This window comes from Telopea speciosissima, chromosome 1, assembly GCF_018873765.1.
Source record: "Telopea speciosissima isolate NSW1024214 ecotype Mountain lineage chromosome 1, Tspe_v1, whole genome shotgun sequence".
In the NCBI taxonomy this organism is placed as follows: Eukaryota; Viridiplantae; Streptophyta; class Magnoliopsida; order Proteales; family Proteaceae; genus Telopea; species Telopea speciosissima.
Window position 1 is genome coordinate 34909187 of NC_057916.1, and position 19935 is coordinate 34929121.

The window sequence follows — 19935 nt, forward strand, 5'->3', positions numbered from 1 at the left end:
AAATCCAGAAGAAGATATTGTTGGCGAACTGGGCATTATCTTTGGGGATCACATTGGCCGCCCTCTTAGGCGCTCTCTATTTCCTAGGTCTTATTCTCCTTAATCATAGGAGAAGCTCGTGACCTAGGAATCATAGATCTCGTTGTTGAATCAGACAATAAAGAGATTATTGACTTTATTGAAGATCTAGACCGAGTTCCACCTCTTGATGTTGTAGTTGTTGTTGATGATGTTCGCGAGTTCTGTTTTGATTTTGTATTTGTTTCTTTTTTTTTTTATTCAACGAGCTATGGATGTAATTGTAGATGCCTTAGCAAGGAAGACCCTGTCTATCATACGTATGATAGATTAACCGATCTCCACTCCGTGGCTTGACGATCTTTGTTTGTGTGAGGCCACCAACTACAAATGATTCTCATCAATAAATCATTTTCGTACCAAAAAAATTTATAAAAAACCAAAATCGAATCAGTAACTATACGATAATGGGCTGATAAGGGTCCATTAAGACAGCTCGATAAAAGACCGGATCGAATCAAACCGAGATCAAAACCAAACTTTGTCTTCACGGTTTGATTTTGATTTCACCGGACCGAACCAACTCATTGATACCCCTAGGATTTAGGCAGGTTAAAGAGCACTACCAAAAAAAAAACAAAAAAAATCCAAAACCAGCATGTTAGGTGTTGGGAACCGGACCACGCATCCTCCACGTAAGCACCAGATCATAAGATTTATCCTTACCTAAAAGGAAATTAATTTAAAAAGGGTCGTACATTTATTCTAAGTTTTCAATAGTTGGATTCGCATCTACCTGCTACATTCAATTACATAAATATCCCTCGAGTGCCAATCTAACCATCGATAGCTCGATAGAACCTACATTCCTCTAAACTATTGGTTTCTTTCCTAATTAAAATACATCATTCTCCTGTTCTTTACTTCTTCTTGTCACATTTGCAGAGCTTCAATAATGTCGTTAATGGCCTCCATAATTCGTCGGAAAATTCATCTACATCGGCTGGCGCAAAACCACATCCTCATACACAGAAATTCTTTATCGTCAACAGCGGAAAAGAAAACCCAATGCATAGAGAAAATTTTAATTGCTAACAGAGGAGAGATCGCTTGCAGAATTATGAGAACTTCGAAGAGACTGGGTATCCGAACCGTTGCAGTTTATAGCGATGCAGATATAGACAGTCTTCATGTAAAATCTGCAGATGAAGCTGTTCGACTCGGGCCACCTCCCGCTCGGTTGAGCTATTTGAATGCTTCGGCTATTATTCAAGCTGCAATTCGTACTGGTGCGCAGGTAATATACTTTAACTTGCCCTAATTGTATTTGTCTACTTTGTTTATTTTTATTTGTGTGGCCATTGGGATAAGATCGCATGGAGAGACTTCTGATTGAAATTACTTTATCCATGAAGTTCAGTCAAAGTTCGATGTCTTACCTGCATCGATAATTCGATTTCAACATGTCATTCAGTGACCAGTGATGTCCTGAATAGTACTCGGTGCTGTTAACTAAGGGAAGGCATGTGGAAAATATCAATTGGATATATTGAACAGATAATAACGTATTTTGTAACCTTAAAATTCTTCTTTTGCCCTTTTTATAGAAAGGCAATATTAACACAGTTTTTGAGGTACAGAGGTAGTGCTTAAACGAATGCTGCCTCTGTATTCAAATATCTGGTTAGTTATCATCTGTTGATATTTAACACTGATACTGATACCCTATCTCAACATGACAGCATTAGTAGACTGGATATTGGGGTTAGTTGGTCACTGACTTAGTGTCTCAGGACATAAAGAGCCTCTGCTGAGGCTGGAGTTGAACCAGACTGAATAGAAGGTGTAGCAAATTATGGGAGCTGTGCTATGATTTGTAGCCTTTGGTAAGAGGGTAATAAAATGAGAGTTTTTGAAGTTCAAAGTAAACCCTCACATTAAGTCACTAAAGGAGCTGAAAAATGGTACTTAAGTGGGCTTCAAGTTGTATTGAATCCCAAGGAGTGGATATTTTATCAAAAGCATTGGATTTTTTTTCTGCTTATTAGGGGGGGGGGGGAGATCTTTTCTGTTCAATGTTCTTACAACCGATGTCTAGATTTTGGGGCCTTGTACACTACAGTAGAGGCTTTTCTATACCATATATAATTCACTTTGACTTGTCAAGAAAAGGAATTGGATATGATCTGCTCCGTATCTGGTGTGTTACAAGCTTGGATATATAACATATTTGCTATGAGTAAGCCACTGCTTGCTACATCTCTTACTTTAAAATTGTTTACAGAGTTGTGATGTTTTCTGACATTCTTTGGGAATAAATTTCGAATTATTTTGTTTTTTTACTTGTGACTATCTTTTATAAATCTACATCAGTCTAGCATCAAGTTATTGTTGGTTGAATTCAATTTGATAGCATTGGTAAAGATAACTGATGGCTTAGGATTGAAGGAGTTCAGTGTGGGTATCTCGTATTTAGGCTATCCACCCAGGCTATGGTTTTCTGTCAGAAAGTGCTGAGTTTGCTCAGCTATGTGAAGATGAGGGGCTTACATTTATTGGACCTCCTGCATCTGCAATAAGAGACATGGGTGATAAAAGGTAAAGTTTAATATCTTCTTCTGTAGTCCCAGACATATTTGTACATGAACGAGTTCATGAGTATGTGTATATGTGTCAAATCTATGTATGCATGAATGGATTAGAGTACAGAGCATGCATACACAAAAACACACAGATGCATGGTTAAACTATAGTTCATTCAATGTGTAGACAGAAATTTCTTATTTTTCAAATCTTGGTGTGCCTACCAGTGCGTCAAAAAGGATAATGGGTGCAGCAGGGGTGCCAATTGTTCCTGGATATCATGGCAATCAGCAAGATATTGACATCATGAAGTTGGAAGCAGAAAAGATTGGATATCCTCTCTTGATAAAGCCAACCCACGGCGGTGGAGGAAAGGTTATGCTTGTCCACATTTCTTCACCAATTTGAATGTATTAGCGACTCTTGTATTGTCCAGCATTAGAAATGTAAAAATTCATTGGGGAAGGTATTCTAGCGATTGGTACTTTGTCTCTTTTGGTGCATCTTACTCCCTAATAATTACTTGGCGTAACCTGTTGGTGAATTTCACTACTGTGGGATCATCAATGACATATATTCCTAGATCACTTTTGGGTGCCAATCATTGGAAATATAATACAATAGGCAGTTTAAATATGGGAAGTACATGAAAGCTAACAGATCAGTCCCATGTTCGTCTCCTCCCATGTGGAAACAAACTCCCCAGAGCAAAATGAGGAATCAAGGTTATGCATGCCATTTTCTCAAGCAACCTCAATTCTCAGAAAGCACTTCAGTGCTCCAGATCATTCATGTTCTAAGTCCTCTGATTTCTTTTGATATCTGCATGTAAATCCATGTCATCCCCACTAAGTAGAATATTATCACAAGTCTGAAACTTTGTCTTCATTGATGTAGCTTCCTCATCTGTTCTGTGTGGAGATTTTTTATCTCCCCTTCCCCCTGCATATATATATATATACACATTCCTTATAGTGCATTCTGGATTTACCTCAAGAAAAGAAATGGAAAAGTTTTTCTGTTATTATGGTTGGAATTGATTATGTTCCAATAAATCCCTCACATAATTGTTTGTGCAAATATTGACTTCTATTTTCAGGGTATGAGGATTGTGCAAAGTCGAGATGAATTTGTTGAATCCTTCTTGGGAGCACAACGTGAGGCCGCTGCTTCTTTTGGTGTTAGTACCATTTTACTGGAGAAATATATTACTCGACCAAGACATATAGAAGTCCAGGTAGTCTTTGATATTGTTAACCACCTTCTATTCAATTAGTTAATGAGACTTGGACTGTAATGCCTGGAAAAACGTTTTTTAGATTCTTCCCCCACCTCCCTTGTGCTTTTTTATAGATGAAGTGTCTGGTTCAAACTGTTTAACAAATTTCACGGTTTGCATATTCAAATAAATGATATGTATTTATTTGTTAATTGTTATAGATTGTAACTTATCAGATTCACTTTGACTTTGATTAATGACACAGATATTTGGGGACAAACATGGTAATGTTGTACACTTATATGAAAGGGATTGCAGTGTGCAGAGAAGACACCAGAAAATAATTGAAGAAGCACCAGCAGTAATGCACACTCCCATATTGCTTATTTAGGATTTTATTTCGAGATTTACTGCATCTGTAAGAGAATCTTCTTTGCTGCAGCCAGATGTTGTTAACGAATTTCGCTCCCACTTGGGTGGAGCTGCTGTTTCTGCAGCTAAGGTGATGTGCTTCTGATATTGGATTCCTGAACTTTTGTAATATCTGTGGCCTTTTGTGGTTGACATAAGCTATTACGAAGAGGAGAAAAATGAATTTCTGAGATTTTGTACACCTTAAATTATCGAGTGTTTATTTTTATTGTATAAATTATTTACAGGTCTTTTATAGAACTGCACTTGAACTTAAAAAGTTTCTAAATTCCATGATAAAATATTGTTTTTCAAGTAATAAAATAGGAAATGTCTGCTTCCTGGTTTCATTTGCAAATACTGTAACCTCACAAGATATTCTAATACTGAATTTCTGTTTATGTCTATATAATTTCCTAGCTCTAAGCGGGTCTAAATTAAGTAGACCATACTCAGCATAACATCAGGATACAGAAGCTTCCTAGGATAGACCTGAAGAAGACACAGAACGGTTATGTATTTAGAGACCTATATACTCAGTCTCTAAATTAAAAATTGTCTTTTTGGATTCATTTAAAGTATTTTGAGCTATGGCTCAGTAAAACCTGTGTAAAAGGGAAATTTTTTAGTAAAATCCTAACGCGTACTGATTTATGAAACTTCCTTTCGCGTGGCTTTTACCTAGAACAAACGGAGCTTAAGGAATTTTAGTTGCAACTAATGAATAAAATCATTGAAGTACAATTTTAAATCAGAGTAAAAGAGCTGTAGAGGAACCTTCAATCACTATTAGAAACACGAATGACAGATGTAATGAAAACCTGAAGACATTGTGTTGGTAGAATCGTGGGCTTGAGAGAAGAAATAAAATAAAAGAATGGCTTAGAATGACTTGTATTAATGAGAGAAAGGCCGCTCTATTTATAATAGAGGGAAGTTACAAATAAGATTAAGCTAGGCGATGTGGGACTAAACCCACATAGCCGATATAAGCTTAATACACTAAATAACATAAATAATACCCCAAAAAGATCAGAATACCCCCACGGTATTCTGAAGTACATTATTCTAACACTCCCCCTCAAGCTGGATTATACAAATACTAAAGGAAGAAGATCTAGCTTGAACTAAAGAAAAAACTCTTAAAGAAAAAAAACTCTCTCCATAACAATGCTAACACTCCCCCTCAAGTTGGCGCATACAAGGTACTAATGCCCAACTTGAATAAAATGGGAAAAATAAATTGTAACAGAATCCAGCTCTAAAATGAATGCAGCTCCCAAATAGATCTTCAAGAACTTGAAAAAAAGACCTTCAAACTTGGACAGACTTGATCAGCAAAACAGGACTGGAATGTTTTCCAAAAAGGCAGCTTTCACCAATCTTCTATTGCTGTCCAGTGATGAATCTCTGAATTATAATCCTGAAGATAAGTAATTAGGGTAGCCGGCAAATGAGTCAAGCAGCAGTAAAGATCAAGCAGCGGAAACAAACAAACAACCAAACTGTAGAACCTCATATGGAATATCTTCAAACTTTAAGGCCAGCCAACCTCCCCCTTATGACAAATTTTAATCCAATAACTAAGTAGATACCCATTGGCAATGATGAAATTTCTGACCTTCTATGTTTTGCACCAAGTGTCCCTGCATGTTCTGCTCTCTGCAATGGCTGCAGGTATACTGTAGGTATACTATATATATTCCCCCCCTCACGTGTGGTACACGTGGACATAAGAGAGATAGGGCAAAACATAACATTCTAGAATTCTACAATGGCTGCCAAGGGTAATGGAAAAAGAAGTAATGGTAAGGTAGAGAATACCAGTAACTTCCAAGGTGGTTATGGGGAATGCCAAAGGTATGTTTTGGGAGGTGGTGAAGGAAAAAACAGCAGTGGGATAATGAAGTAGGAGTAAATTATACAACATATATAGTTCCAACCATCTTCCATCGATCAAACAAACACTTTTGATGGAAACCCCGGCAGGGGAGAAACTCCTAACTCCAATATTCAAATCTGAGAAGTATACAGATCTGATGTGAAGGAAGAAAAACACCATGCTTCAAGGCTTGAGCAATCTTCAAACAAGGTAGAACAAGTGTGCAAAACTCCAATGTATAAACTCCCACATGCGAAATAGGACTGACGAAGATATCCGGACAGTAATGTAGTGAAGAAGCTTCAACAAACAGGTGGATCAGATCTGAATTAGTGAACAATGCTAGGACCAAGCTCCAAAGTAAGTCAGATATGAACCCGAAAGGCTTCACATAACTGAATAGGTTCGTAGGTGCAACCAATAATCGTGGAACACATTGTAGTACTTCCAAATTAGTTGATCTCCAGGGTAGCAGATTCGAGTCTTCCATAACGAAAGTAATTCAATCTCCAATAATAGGAAACATAGACACAATCATAGGGCAGCAGTATTCCACATAAAAGTAGCAATAACACATCAACCAGTCATGCGTACAGAAGCCAATCAATAACACCAGCCATGTAGGTAGTGAAGCTCAAAATAACCAACAAATAGAAGATAAAGAACCAGACATATCCATAGGTAGTTGAAGCAGCCAGCCACATAGGAACCAATAAAAAAATAGATTGATAATTGAAGAAATCGAGCCATAAGTGTGAACCTGAATTTTTTCAGAAAAGAACTGATGAATGATGCTGAAATTCATGTTGAATACTCCTCTGATATGTATAAGACTCTCCTCAAAAAATTAGCTTGATAGGACAACCCTAACCCTAAAATCAATTTTAGTCAGGGTTTTGGGAAACCCTGAAATTGGGATCGACATAGGGAAAGGGGGCTGTAATTGTTGATGTAGACTTGCAATAGATGTTCATCAAGGCTGCTAGACTGGAACCTCCAAGGTGAACAATCAATCTCCAGTAAGATTGAGACTTGATCTTCAAAGAGGAGAGTTTTCAAAAAATCGCAGAAACAAAGGGTAGCAACCATTGCAGGAAAAATAGACCTCCTTCAAGCCATGTATTGATGTAGGAGAGTGCTCATTTAATGGTAGAACCACCTCCAAAGCACTAGAACAGCAGCAAACATCCCTAGCCCAAATCGATTTTTATCAGGGTTTTGGAAAACCCTGAAAAGAAGAGATCGATTGGGGTAGGGGTCTTCAAAAAACTTGGATAGGTGCAATATTGAGGTCGATTGGTCCTTGAAGTGGGAGTAATCAGCCCTCCAAAAATTAGCAAAAACTGAAACCTGAAAGTCAGGGTTTTTGGCAGGTAACCAAATTAGTAGGTTAAGGAATTTTTGCTTTAGAAACAAATCCAGCCATCAGAAAGGGTCCAAACTTACGTCAAGTATGGCTTGTAGTAGTAGGGAATCACCCCCAAAAATTCAGCTGCATCAGAAAAGGGAAACCCTAAAATCGATAAAAGTCGTAAAAAACCCTGACAAGGTGAGATCGATTAGGGTTGGGGCTGGAATACTCAATAAAAGATGGAGAGAAAGAAAAAGGGAAGTTAGGGTAATAGAATAGGGTAGAAAGGGGCTGGAGAAGGGTGCATAGGGAGCTCCAATGGTGGAAGATCAGTTCTCCAAAAAATTTTGAACAGCTCCAATATCGCAGAGAAGGACTCCAGCAGGGTTTTTTAATAAAAATCGATAGAAGAGAAAGGGGGGCAGCAACTAAATCATCGATATTCTGTAGTTACCTCATTAGTGCTGCCCCTAAACAAGGTTTAAGAAAAAGAAAAAACAGAAAAAAAGAGAAAAAGCAGGGAAAATAGGGTTTTTCCTTCTCTCTAACCTAGATCAGACCAGCTCTGATACCATGTTGGTAGAATCGTGGGCTTGAGAGAAGAAATAAAATAAAAGAATGGCTTAGAATGACTTGTATTAATGAGAGAAAGACCACTCTATTTATAATAGAGGGAAGTTACAAATAAGATTAAGCTAGGCGATGTGGGACTAAACCCACATAGCCGATATAAGCTTAATACACTAAATAACATAAATAATACCCCAAAAAGACCAGAATACCCCCACGGTATTCTGGAGTACATTATTCTAACACATTGCAATGAAGATCTGATGCTGATCCATTGCAACGATCTCCTGTCATATCTCATGAGAACAGTTTTCAGTGGAATCTTCTTGAAACTATTTTCTAGAACAAGAGTAGGGTTTTCATCCTTCTTGTCTTTGAGAAGGGCTGTTCCTTATGTTTTGCTAATTTATAAATAGTAAATCATTTACTAAAAATAGAAATATAGTAAAAGAAAAAAATTGTTATAAAATTAAATTTAGGAGTATGCTAACATCTGCTGCCTAATGGGACTGCATCATCACTTAGTCTCGAGAGGCTTTAACTAAATAGCTGAACATGCCGACGTGTCATGCAAGAAATTGGTCGCCAAAGACTTATTTACTTGAAGAAGGCTCTAGACATTGTCCAATTAGGTGGTGTAACTGCTACTTTGGACCTCATTAATATAGTGATGGTTCTTAAAAGACATCCTTTCATCCTTTTCTCTTTTTCCCACGTATTCCTGTGAGTTCGTTCCTTTAGTGTTTAAAAGTTGCCTGGCAATGAAGTGTGGTGTGGCACAGGCTTAGTGTCAGCTATAGACCCTTAGGTTCATGACATAATGCCCATTTGCTTTCATAACCTCATATTTCTGATCATGCACTGTGGAATACCTGGTAAGGGGACTCTTGTGTGTTATATTCACCACTGGGTTAAATTCTTAAAAATTCAGGAATCATTTTTTAACATGTCATATCATCATTTCAACTGATTTAGAATCTTGTTTGATGTTGACTGGGTGAGAAGGCAGTTGATTACCACAATGCTGGCACTGTTGAGTTTATAGTAGATACAGACTCGGGCAAATTTTATTTCATGGAGATGAATACCCGTCTTCAGGTGCATCACCTGTTCTCTTTTATCTTCTTCTCCTTGAAGCATGAAAGGTAATAAAGAGTTCTACTTGAGAGCATACATAACTTTTGCAGGTTGAGCACCCTGTGACTGAGATGGTTGTAGGTCAAGATCTTGTGGAGTGGCAGATCCGTGTTGCAAATGGAGAACCTCTTCCCTTGAGTCAGTCTCAAGTGCCCTTGAGAGGTATCAGTGTTCCTTTCTTGCTTGCATAGAGAATGTTAGCCTCATTTTTAAAAGCATGAAGTGGCTCCCAATATTACTGGTGAACATTCTGAGATCATTTCTAACCTCATTTCAACTAATCAACCATCTTCCATCAAATCATGTTATCAAACTCAAATGCGAATTCTGGCTGTACTCAACATATCCAAGAGCTTGTCAAGAGTATATGCTGGGAACATGTTTCCGCCTGCTGATCCACTATGCACTGAACCTTTGTCCTGCAGCAAGATTATTATTATTTTTAAAGTTTGATCTAATTTTATAGAACCTTGCCACTGATTCATGACTCTTAAGATGGAATATGCTATTGTTTGTATGAAGTCTTTGAGTTGCTGATGTCACAACTCTATGACACGTTGCTCTGTTTTCATACAGAAGAAAATTGGTTTGGTCATTTATGTAATTTAGTCCTCCTTGAACATGCCATATGGCTAATCGTCTTTTGCCCATATGGAGCTTTGTATTATTTCTTCGTTCTTCATTTTTGTTGTGTTTCATATGGTTTTCAACATGATAACCGAATGAGTTGTATATTTGAGCTAGATTATTCAATTTTGATAACAGGGCATGCCTTTGAAGCTCGGATATATGCTGAAAATGTTCCAAAGGGATTTCTCCCAGCAACAGGAATCCTCCATCATTACCGTCCTGCCCCTGTTTCTCCAACAGGTACACACACATTGCAGCCACAAAAGTCTGATTCAAATACTAACAAAATGAAATTTTAGTTTTCCTAGATGATATTTGAGTTAATATTCGAGTATGTGAAGAAGTTGTCTCCTCGTAAGCCCATAGTCATGCATTCTATGTGATCGGGCACTACAAGTCATGGGTCTCAGTTACGGAATCTGTCACTCCAAGATCACCTAATCAAATTATCTATTCTATCCTTATGGTCCATAGATAATTTTTGTATATTGCTGATTTTTTTTTGGCAGTAGAGGGGAGCAGGGAGAGAACGGTATAGATTAGACGGTCAAGGTCATCCAGTTGTTAATTTATTGTTCAGTCATGGCTTGCTTATACCTCTATTATCAGTTTTAGGGATTTCTCTTTGGCATTACTTCTTTGTATGCTTTAGTTATTTTTGGATCCACATCATTGGGCAGTTCGAGTTGAGACGGGAGTTGAACAGGGAGATGCTGTCAGCGTGCATTATGATCCAATGATTGCTAAACTTGTGGTATGGGGAGAAAGTCGGAATGCTGCATTAGTTAAGATGAAAGATTGCTTGTCAAAATTTCAGGTACTAGTAGTGCTCAACTTTCCTCAGCTGTACATTGCGAAATAAAATTTTATGTGTCCATCAAGTATGGTTTAAAGACTTTCAACTGCATAGCTAGAAAAGTGAGCTGGCAGATTTCCTGGAACCCATGATGGGTCACTCCTAGGATATTGCCTAGGTCAGGATTGGACCTAATTGGATCACAGTAACTGTATGATCTTTTGGAGAAACAGATGGATATTCCATCTTTTGGAGCTTCAGCATAAAACATGGTGGTCAGGATTTTCTGACCAGTTTCATTTCTGGCAAGAGATTTAGCAGGACAATCCCTTGTACATATGTCTAGCACTATTTTCATGCATATTTAATCCTAATAGACTGGTAGCTCATTCATCTTTGTTAGAAAGATATAGTTCTGCTGTCTTGCAAGTTCAACACTTATCTAGACATTGTACTTGCTTTTATTAAAAAAAACATTTAATATTGTCATAGTTTTATGTTTTCTTATTTTTTTTATTTTTTTTTTAAAGAAATTTTTTATATAAGAATTAATGTTCCCGGATTTTTTCAGGTTGCCGGCTTGCCAACCAATATCAATTTCCTCCAAAAGCTTGCTAACCATTGGGCATTTGAAAAAGGTTTAGTTGAAACCCATTTTATAGAGCACTTTAAAAGTGACCTTTTCATTGATCCACATGATGCAATAGTACAAAAGGATGCATATAATGCTGCTAGATTTGGTGCTGCCTTGGTTGCTGCTTGTATTTGCAAGGAGCAGACAACTTCAAAGGAAAGTCTTCCAGGTAAAGTTGGGGGCTCCATAATTCCTTCATGATTCTTGTTAACTGTTCAAGGAAGTTCTAATCTTTCTGACCTTGCTTATGTAGGGGGCAACAGTTTACTCTCATTATGGTATGCTCATCCACCTTTTAGGGTTCATCACCCTGCAAAGCATACAATCGAACTTGAGTTAGACAATGAATATGATGCCAGCGGGTCAAAGCTTTTGAAGCTTTCTATCACTTATTTGCCAGAAGGGAACTATTTTGTCGAGGTACTTCCTTGTAATTTGGATAATAGATGGTTCTAGTGGCTGGTTGCTATACTTCAAAAGTTCAAATTTGTTATGTCCTCAGTTTCCATTTTCTCTGGTACATTTATTCACTTTTTCCTGTTAGCTTCCCTCGTTTAATCTGAAGATATTCTGTGCCAACTCAGTATATTGTGCATGTTGCTACAGACAGGTGATAGCGATTTCCATGGTTTGGAAATCAAGGTCTTGCACCTAGGACACCATGATTTCAGAGTTGAAGCTGATGGGTTACGCATGGACATTTGTTTAGCTGTTTATGCCAAGGTTAATTCCTTTCTTTACAGAAGGTTTTTGTGGTTCTGTCATATTTTTTTGGTGTGTAGCACCAAGTTTGAGTTCACATTCTCTCTCTTCTCCAGTCCAGAAAATTCCAACCTATTATGCTTTCCTTCTCCGTGTACTAATAATGCATTGTCTTGTTACTGGCAGTAGTTAAATGCGTGCATGCGTGTGAATCTGGGGGGGGGGGGGGGCGGGGAGATCAAGTTTTCTTTCCTCTTGACCTTTGAGTGAAATACAAATTGCTATATTGAGTCATGATATGATTGAGTATCCATTTCTGTGTCCATCCATATTTAGATGGCTATCCATCTCTGTGTCCAGCCATATTTAGATGGCTCTTCATGTTGATACATCTCAACAAGGGAAAACATGACTTTGAGTATCCATTTCTGTGTCCAGTCACATTTAGATGGCTCTTCATGTTGATACATGTCAACAAAGGAAAACACCAAAATGCAATAAATAGGTAGTCTCTGTAACATAGTGATACTCTCTCTCTAAACACAAGCACACACCACACATGCTTCCATTGATGTAGATTTTCTGGTTTGTGCTGGCAGGGACATACTAACCAAATTCATATATGGCATGGTAAGCATCATCATTATTTCAGACAGAGAATAGGCCTTGAGCTGTCTAATAATGATGAATCTGACCATAGACCAAGTTTGGAGATAGCATCCCACCCTCAAGGGACTGTGGTGGCACCTATGGCTGGTTTGGTGGTTAAGGTATTGGTTAAGAATGGTGTAAAAGTGGAGGAAGGACAGCCTATCTTAGTCTTGGAGGCAATGAAGATGGAGGTCTGTACTAATGCAAGGGTCTATCTCCACAAATTTTAATTTGAATAAGAATGTGAAACAAACTGAGATGTTCCTGATGGTGTTTCCTGTATTTTGTTTCAGCATGTTGTCAAGGCACCACGTGCTGGAAATGTCCATGGACTTCAGGTCACAACTGGCCAGCAGGTCTTCGATGGTGGTGTTCTCTTTAGTATTAAGGTAACTCTTATGTTTTGCTGGAGATACCATGAGCAAATACAGAGATGCCCGTGGAGATTATCAATGATGCTTGCTATTTATAAGCATAAATCTTATAGAAATTTTGGGTACCCTTTTCAAACCACAAGGGCATAGGTTCTTGACTCTACTTCATAACTTCACAGTTATATTAGTTCTTTTGGCTTCAAGACTTGAGGCATAATAACTGAATGCATCTCTTTGAAATTATGGAAATAACCAAATGAAGGTGAATTAGCCCCTTGTGAAGTGATACTCAACTATTTTCTTATAAAATCCCATGGTCTTACTTTTCCCCTTGAAATACAATGTCAGGAGTTGGGAAACTATTAACTCTAAAAACTTAATTCAACTGAAGCCTTGTCCCAACTAAATGGGGTCCTAATCTATTCATGTCTTTGCTCACTTCTCATATAGTCATTTCAGGTGGAGTTGTGAAACTTTTAGCTCTGCCAGATACAAATATAGATTAAGCTCTTGAGAAGATAAAACTGCCTTCCTCCTTTGAAATAGAATTTCACTATCTGGTTGTTTTGGTCAAACTCTGGTTCTTGTTTATATTTCATGAAAGCTAGAAGCTACAATCACATTTCTGATGTGCTTGATGATTTCCAGATTTAAAATATTTTTGTTTCTCATGAAGGTCTCAGATCCATAAAATTTTAATTTGTGGTATCTGTTCTGTATATATTTTCAATGTAAGTGTTTTGATTGACAAAACGCATATGATAGCCAGGGCTTTATAACATTTTTGTGATAAGTTTAAACGTCAGCTTACTCTTTCATGGTTTATGAAGTGCCTACCTGTGAAGAACTGCCCATGAATAGAGATGTATTTGTTTATGCATGCTGAAGTGATTCATACCTCTTCCAGGATGAATAGCATCTGGCACTGAGATCCTCTACCAAAACAAACCTTTATCTGACAAAGCTCGTTTCGTGCTTCAATGGGTTTTGGGAGTTGACTAAGCTCGGCAGCATTACTGTGGTATGAAAATAATTTACACTGAAGATGTTAAATGGTATTTTCCCCCCTTTCTTACCCCATTGAAATCAAGGCTTGGGGATAAGCTGTCACAATTGTAATGGAAGAAACCTTGTATATTATTTCCGGTTTTTCAATAAAATTCTGGATTATGCACTTATGTCATTATCTTGTCACCTTTTATTTTACAAGTTGTTACCTTACGTCCATACCTCATAAGCATGAATTTCTATTTATATATTTTTTGGTTGAAGCATGAATTTCTATTCATTGATATAAACTATCATGACTCATGACTAAGTCAGCATTTAACTATTTTGGATTTCTTGCCTGTTATACAGTTTCACACTGCTTCCTTCCCTGCTCTGTGCGTTCACATCAATGATGTCACCTGGAGGAAAAAAAAAATCAGTATCAAGAAGAATAGGTTTCATTTGATTAGACTTTGGATGCTTTTTAAGTTATCAACTTGGTTAATGTCCTTCATTTTAGTGACTCCACAGGAAGGGGATCTCTTTCGTGTAAGCTACAGATTTGTTGGGCACACCCCCAATACACTAGAAGAAACCTCACTGAATCCGATTTGTTTCATCCTTAATTCCTATGCATACCAATGCAATTATGCAAGTGAATCACAAGATACCGAGGATGAAAACGATTGTGGTGATGAATGTTGCATGCGCTGCTTATTTATTTTTGGCAACTTGTGTTCAATTCATGCATTGTCCCTTTTCCTGCATTTCAAACTAACTATTCATGTTTATTATGTTACTTACCTGTTTGATAAAGACTTGGGTGACACCTCGCTTATACCAACATTTCACCAAATTGACCCAAACTATATATTTTATACAAAAAAGAAAGAACCTTTGTAACAACAACAATATTTCTGCAACTGTAGGCCGGTTGGACTTTGGGGTTCCATCTGATTAAACATAAGATGAGGCATGTTTGATGAGAAAGGACAATGAAATATTTTTCTAACTTCAGTTTGAATTGTTTACCAGCAGTTTTCCCTTGGCCACCCCTCCTTGAGGCATGTGCTGATCCACCTCCTATTTTTGGAAAGGAGACAGCATAAAGAATGCCAGAGTTATCCTGCAATTACCCTGGGCCCAAATGCTGGAAAACTCTGACTCTGTTTGTTTACAGGTGACCACGATGTAAAAGGAAATATTTCACATAGAATCTTTGTGAAAAATAAGGTTTGACTTTGAAGTTTTACTTTTTTGGGTTTTTACCTGGAAACTGAGGAGGAAAAGTCACATACATGATACATTATAGCCAATTATCCTTGGAAAACAAAGATATGAAACGATTTAATTGTTTGGAATTTTTGCAAGATTAAGATTTGTCAGTATAATCTTCTGAGTGTTGATGTAATCCGTAAGCCCTATTTGCCATGGGAACTACTACTTGACCAAAATCCTGTGGACTAAGAATTGACAATTGAAGAGGGAAGGGAGGAGGAAAGAGGAGCCATTGAAAGGGAAAGTGAGCCAAAGTGAAATGCAGGAAGTCATTTAACCATGGTGAAAAGGGAATCTCTTCAGCCATGAAGTGTCACAATTCACAGTGGGCCCCATATGTCATGATATTGTTCTCTTTGATTAAGGTTTGTCGCACGATTTTAAAACGTGTTATTCATGTCAAAGTTAGCCATCACTTATATAGACATTCTATGGTTTAAGTATAGTCAATGTGAAACTAAATTCCGTGGCACAACAAGCCACGGGATTTGAAAGTGGGGTGTGGAGTCTAATCATAATGTCAAAATCAATGTGGATGAAGAGATTGTCTCTTCACCTAAGGTTATAAGAAAACTTCCACTTTTCACCTTGGGTGATGGAAAACTTTTGCCTTATTATCATATCTAGGGTTTTATAAACATGATATCGTGATTCGAGCCACTTGTCCTATTCGGCCCTAACCTACATCAGCCTACGTGCATCAGGAACCTTGTAGAATTTGAGGGAGGAAGTCTTAAAAAAATTATTTGACATAGATTAGAGGTGACCCCAAAGATGAAATGGGATGTCTATAATGAAGCTCATGTAAATTGGCATAAGGCTGACTTGAGGTGAGTTTATAAGATTAGATCGTGACATTACAATCACTATGAGATTGACATTTTTATTATATTTTAATCTACTAGAGTTGGTAATCTTTCTCATTATTTTCTTATCTTATTAGTGACTATATTATTAAAATATTTATTTTCTATGTAACCTGGCATGGTTACAAAGAGTTTGTAACCATCTTTTTGTGCCCCTCATGATCTAATGTGGACCAAAGAGGCTTGAACTGCCTTGAAGTGAGCTCCTTTTTTTTTGTTGGTAGAAGAAGTGAGCTCCTTCGCACATTACCATTTTAGATCTAGGAGTAGGGATGTAAACGGATCGGATTCGGCTCGGATAGTACTATATCTGTATTCGCATCCGCATCCGATTAGCTTTCGGACGGATTCAGATAGTGTTAAACGAATACGGACACGGATCGAATATTTTATCCGTTTACATGTAAATATAGCTTTTCGAATAACTATAGCCTATCCGTATCCGCATCCGTTTAGCTTTAGGACGGATTCGGATACTGCTAAACAGATGCGGACACGGATTCGAAAATGGATTTCGGCTATTCATTTACACCTCTATCTAGGAGGTTTCAAACGGCTGTATTGCAACAACTATGTTGAGGAATCGAAATCTACGGACCTGCATGATAATACTTCTGTTTCTCTATTTTTTTGTTATTGATAAAAAAAATATTAGAAATTTGTTTAATAACATCTTTTTTTTTTCCCTGGGAATGAATTAGGACAAAAAGTAATTGGGAAATAGAAAAAAAAAAGAAGCTCCAATTTGGAATTTCTCTATTCCATAAATAAAATGGAGAAATAAAGAGGTAGGGGTGTTTGACCCATCTCCACGAGACTACACTACCACCACCACCACCACCATCACCTCCACCTCTACCTCCACCTCCATCACCACCATCACTGTCACCACCAACACCTCCTCCACCACCCCCGCCATTGCCACCGCACCTCCTCCATCACCACCGCCACTGCCACCGCACCTCCTCTATTACCACCTCCGCCGCCACCGCCACTACCACAGTTCCTCCTAAAAAATTTGGTATTCACTGGAATTTTTAAAAATTTATCAAAGTTTAAGAAAACATAAATTATTACGCATAACAAACGCGTTTTTATTTCTTTTCTAGCCCAGAAATAGAATTTACTAGCGTTACCAAACCCCTGTCTTTGTCAAAAAAATTGGCTCAATAATAAAAATACAAAAAATTATTTATGGAATAGAAATGGACTTAGAAACAGAAGTGTTATCATGCAGGCCTAGATTTGAGTATTGATTCAAAAAAGCAATCAATTTGTAGGGTATATGTCTATTCCAACCAATTCTGTCAGTCAGAATCAGAATCAGCAAAAGTAGACCGGGTCTTTTTTAATCTCGAGTCTGGTCCGGTCCATTTTGGAGTTGGACCATGGTTTTAGTACACGGTATCGGAACGGGTATTGGCAACACGCAAAACCAATACGATATCGACACGATATCGGCCTGGATCGGTTGTATCAGACAATATTACCCCTGAAATTCCTTAAAAATGAGTTTTCAACCATTTTACTCCTTACCTGTACCGTGTTATTACCACGGTATTGGTATCGGTGACTAGCAAAACCGATACGTATCGTCCGATACGAAACGATACGATACCGATACCTAGAACCATGAGTTGGACCCTTCATGAATCATGATAAGTGGTCATCCGCAATACACTCTACGATGGTCCCACCTAAGAGAGGAAGACCTACTTTCAAATGGTGTTGTTCGCACTTGCTTCTTTGATAACAGACTTTGACCGTTGGATTGGCATTTGAGGATGGATACCTGTCAGACGGTTAACAGAAAGTCCGCACGTAAAGCCTTTCTCATTCTTAGATCATTTTCTCTTGCTTTCATTTCGCACGGTTTTTCTGGTGGTGTACGGATTCTACGGAAGTCACGGAAGTAACGGAACGCTCGGATTCCTCGCCAGGGAATATGTCGTAAGCTTTTGCTCCGTAAGATCATCTGACAACGTTGATTTTTTTACCCTATTTTTGGACTTTATCAATCAACGCCCTCTCCTCAGAAGTTCGTGTTCCTTTGGATTTTCTGTTTTTGTCTGTTATAGGTCTCTGAAACGGTCGGTCGCTGCAAATTTACCAAAATCTCCTTTACCATCTAAGATTCCTCAATTGCCCATCCTTAAAATGTCCAAAACATCCTTCAGCTCCTCATCATTTATTTACCCAACTAATTTCCTTCCATTATTATTCCATAAGATAGAAAACTACTCATGTTTAGGTCATGTTTAGACGGATTTTCATCGTCTCAAGTGCAGTGCACTGTCCCGTGCATCTTTAAAGTTCATTGGACGATAACCATAGAATTTGAAAGGATAAAAATCCATTGCACAAGTGAGGAGCACCATTGGATGCATTTTAAAGGTGCACTAGTGCAACGCACTTTAGAAGATAAAAATTCTATTCAGACTTTACACATGTGTCAAATATTCTCTCTTTCTCGTATGAAATGACCTCACTGCCCTCTCATTATGAAACCGTTTGGTTGCACCTCTATGCTGTTTGTTCAAAGAATTCTCTCCAAACAAATATATAAATGATGGAAAACCATTCTTAAGGATACCCACACATTATCTGGCCTAAATCAACACGATATTATAAATTCAGCCTTTTGATTTATACATGGATTTTTTTTCTTCTTTCACTTTCTATAAAATAAAAAAAAAATAAATTATAAATTAATAATTTTGAGAGATACTTAATGAGGGCATTATTTTAATAATGACATCATGTTAATGCATGCTTCAAAACATGGAGGATCATTTATTTTTGTTTAATAATTTAAATTTTTTTTAGCATATCCACCTTTTGATGCTAAATTTTAAGAGTATTTCAAATTATCTAAGCTTCTTTCGGCTTCATGAGATTATTTAATAAAAAAAAAACCATGACTATGTTACAAATGACTCTAGGGATATATATATTTCCATGAAAGATAAATGACCCATAATGGCATGATTTGGTGGGTCTAACCTACTTGAATAGAAATCAGTTTATTAATTATATGATCATTACTTGGAAATTTTTATTATTTTTTAATCCATAGAGACTATGAAAGGTTGAGAGAAGAGTGGTTCAAGAACCCTGAGATAATTTTACATGCTAGAATTGATTGGGCTAACTCCTTTATAAATTTTGAAAAAATGTAATATAACAAAGTATCCATTTCCAAAACCATGGGTTTAATTTGAACCGTTGATTTTACAAAAAAGAACCCTAGAAAACAAAATCAAATTTCACATTCCAACTAAACCAAATGGCCACATTGTAATATTGTATTAGATTTTCCTTTATATCATTTTAACCATTAATATGTTTTTTTCTTTAATTTTTTAATTATTTTTAACTATAATTTTGTCATATGGAGAACTCTAATTGTGCTGAAATTACCGGACTTAATTGTGAAGGATAAGAAATTTATGATCCTAACACAATATGTTTTTATCCATAAGAAATCTAAAATTAATTAAAAAGAAGATATTACTGACACAAAGTTTTGCTATTTTTTCAAATATCCCAAAAGCATTAATTTTACCACATGGATAGATGATATATCTAGTATGACCATTGGATATGGAGGACATGATCTACATTAACTGCGTGTAAAATTCCAAAGTCTAATGCAATCTACTTGATCTATTTTGTATTGGCACACATCTAGATTATGTTCATATATGTGTACAAGTACAAATTTTAATTCTCTCCAATTCCCTAAAATGTGCAATGCGGCAGTTCGGGGTGGAGATGGCGACATATGGTAGTTCAGACTTCCAACGGTCCAAGCTCATTGACTTTTTTTTTTTTTTTTTTTTT

General features: G+C 37.2%; 1 protein-coding gene across 3 annotated transcripts; it reads left to right on the forward strand.

Moving 5' to 3' along the window:
* Positions 1–923: 923 nt before the first annotated feature.
* Positions 924–14133, forward strand: LOC122639507 (methylcrotonoyl-CoA carboxylase subunit alpha, mitochondrial). 3 transcript variants are annotated; one of them, XM_043832375.1, is made up of 16 exons: positions 924–1315; positions 2495–2616; positions 2829–2976; positions 3701–3838; positions 4086–4181; positions 4263–4322; positions 9040–9132; positions 9222–9333; positions 9937–10041; positions 10482–10618; positions 11169–11400; positions 11485–11651; positions 11838–11954; positions 12533–12775; positions 12878–13005; positions 13072–13211. In XM_043832375.1, exons 1-16 carry the CDS (start codon positions 974–976, stop codon positions 13106–13108), a joined length of 2277 nt encoding a protein of 758 aa, XP_043688310.1. In that variant the 5' UTR covers positions 924–973; the 3' UTR covers positions 13109–13211. The 3 variants fall into 3 exon arrangements, with proteins under 3 accessions (XP_043688310.1, XP_043688316.1, XP_043688323.1); XM_043832381.1 differs by lacking the exon at positions 13072–13211 and adding an exon at positions 13866–14133 and having other exon boundaries at positions 925–1315; positions 12878–12973; XM_043832388.1 differs by having other exon boundaries at positions 1189–1315; positions 2459–2616.
* Positions 14134–19935: the final 5802 nt, after the last annotated feature.

Coding starts and splice junctions, on each gene's coding strand:
- LOC122639507 (XM_043832375.1), top strand. CDS start 974: ATGTCGTTAATGGCCTCCATAATTCGTCGGAAAATTCATCTACATCGG. Junction 9,133..9,221: donor AGATGAATACCCGTCTTCAG/GTGCATCACCTG, acceptor TAACTTTTGCAG/GTTGAGCACCCTGTGACTGA. Junction 10,042..10,481: donor TGCCCCTGTTTCTCCAACAG/GTACACACACAT, acceptor ATCATTGGGCAG/TTCGAGTTGAGACGGGAGTT.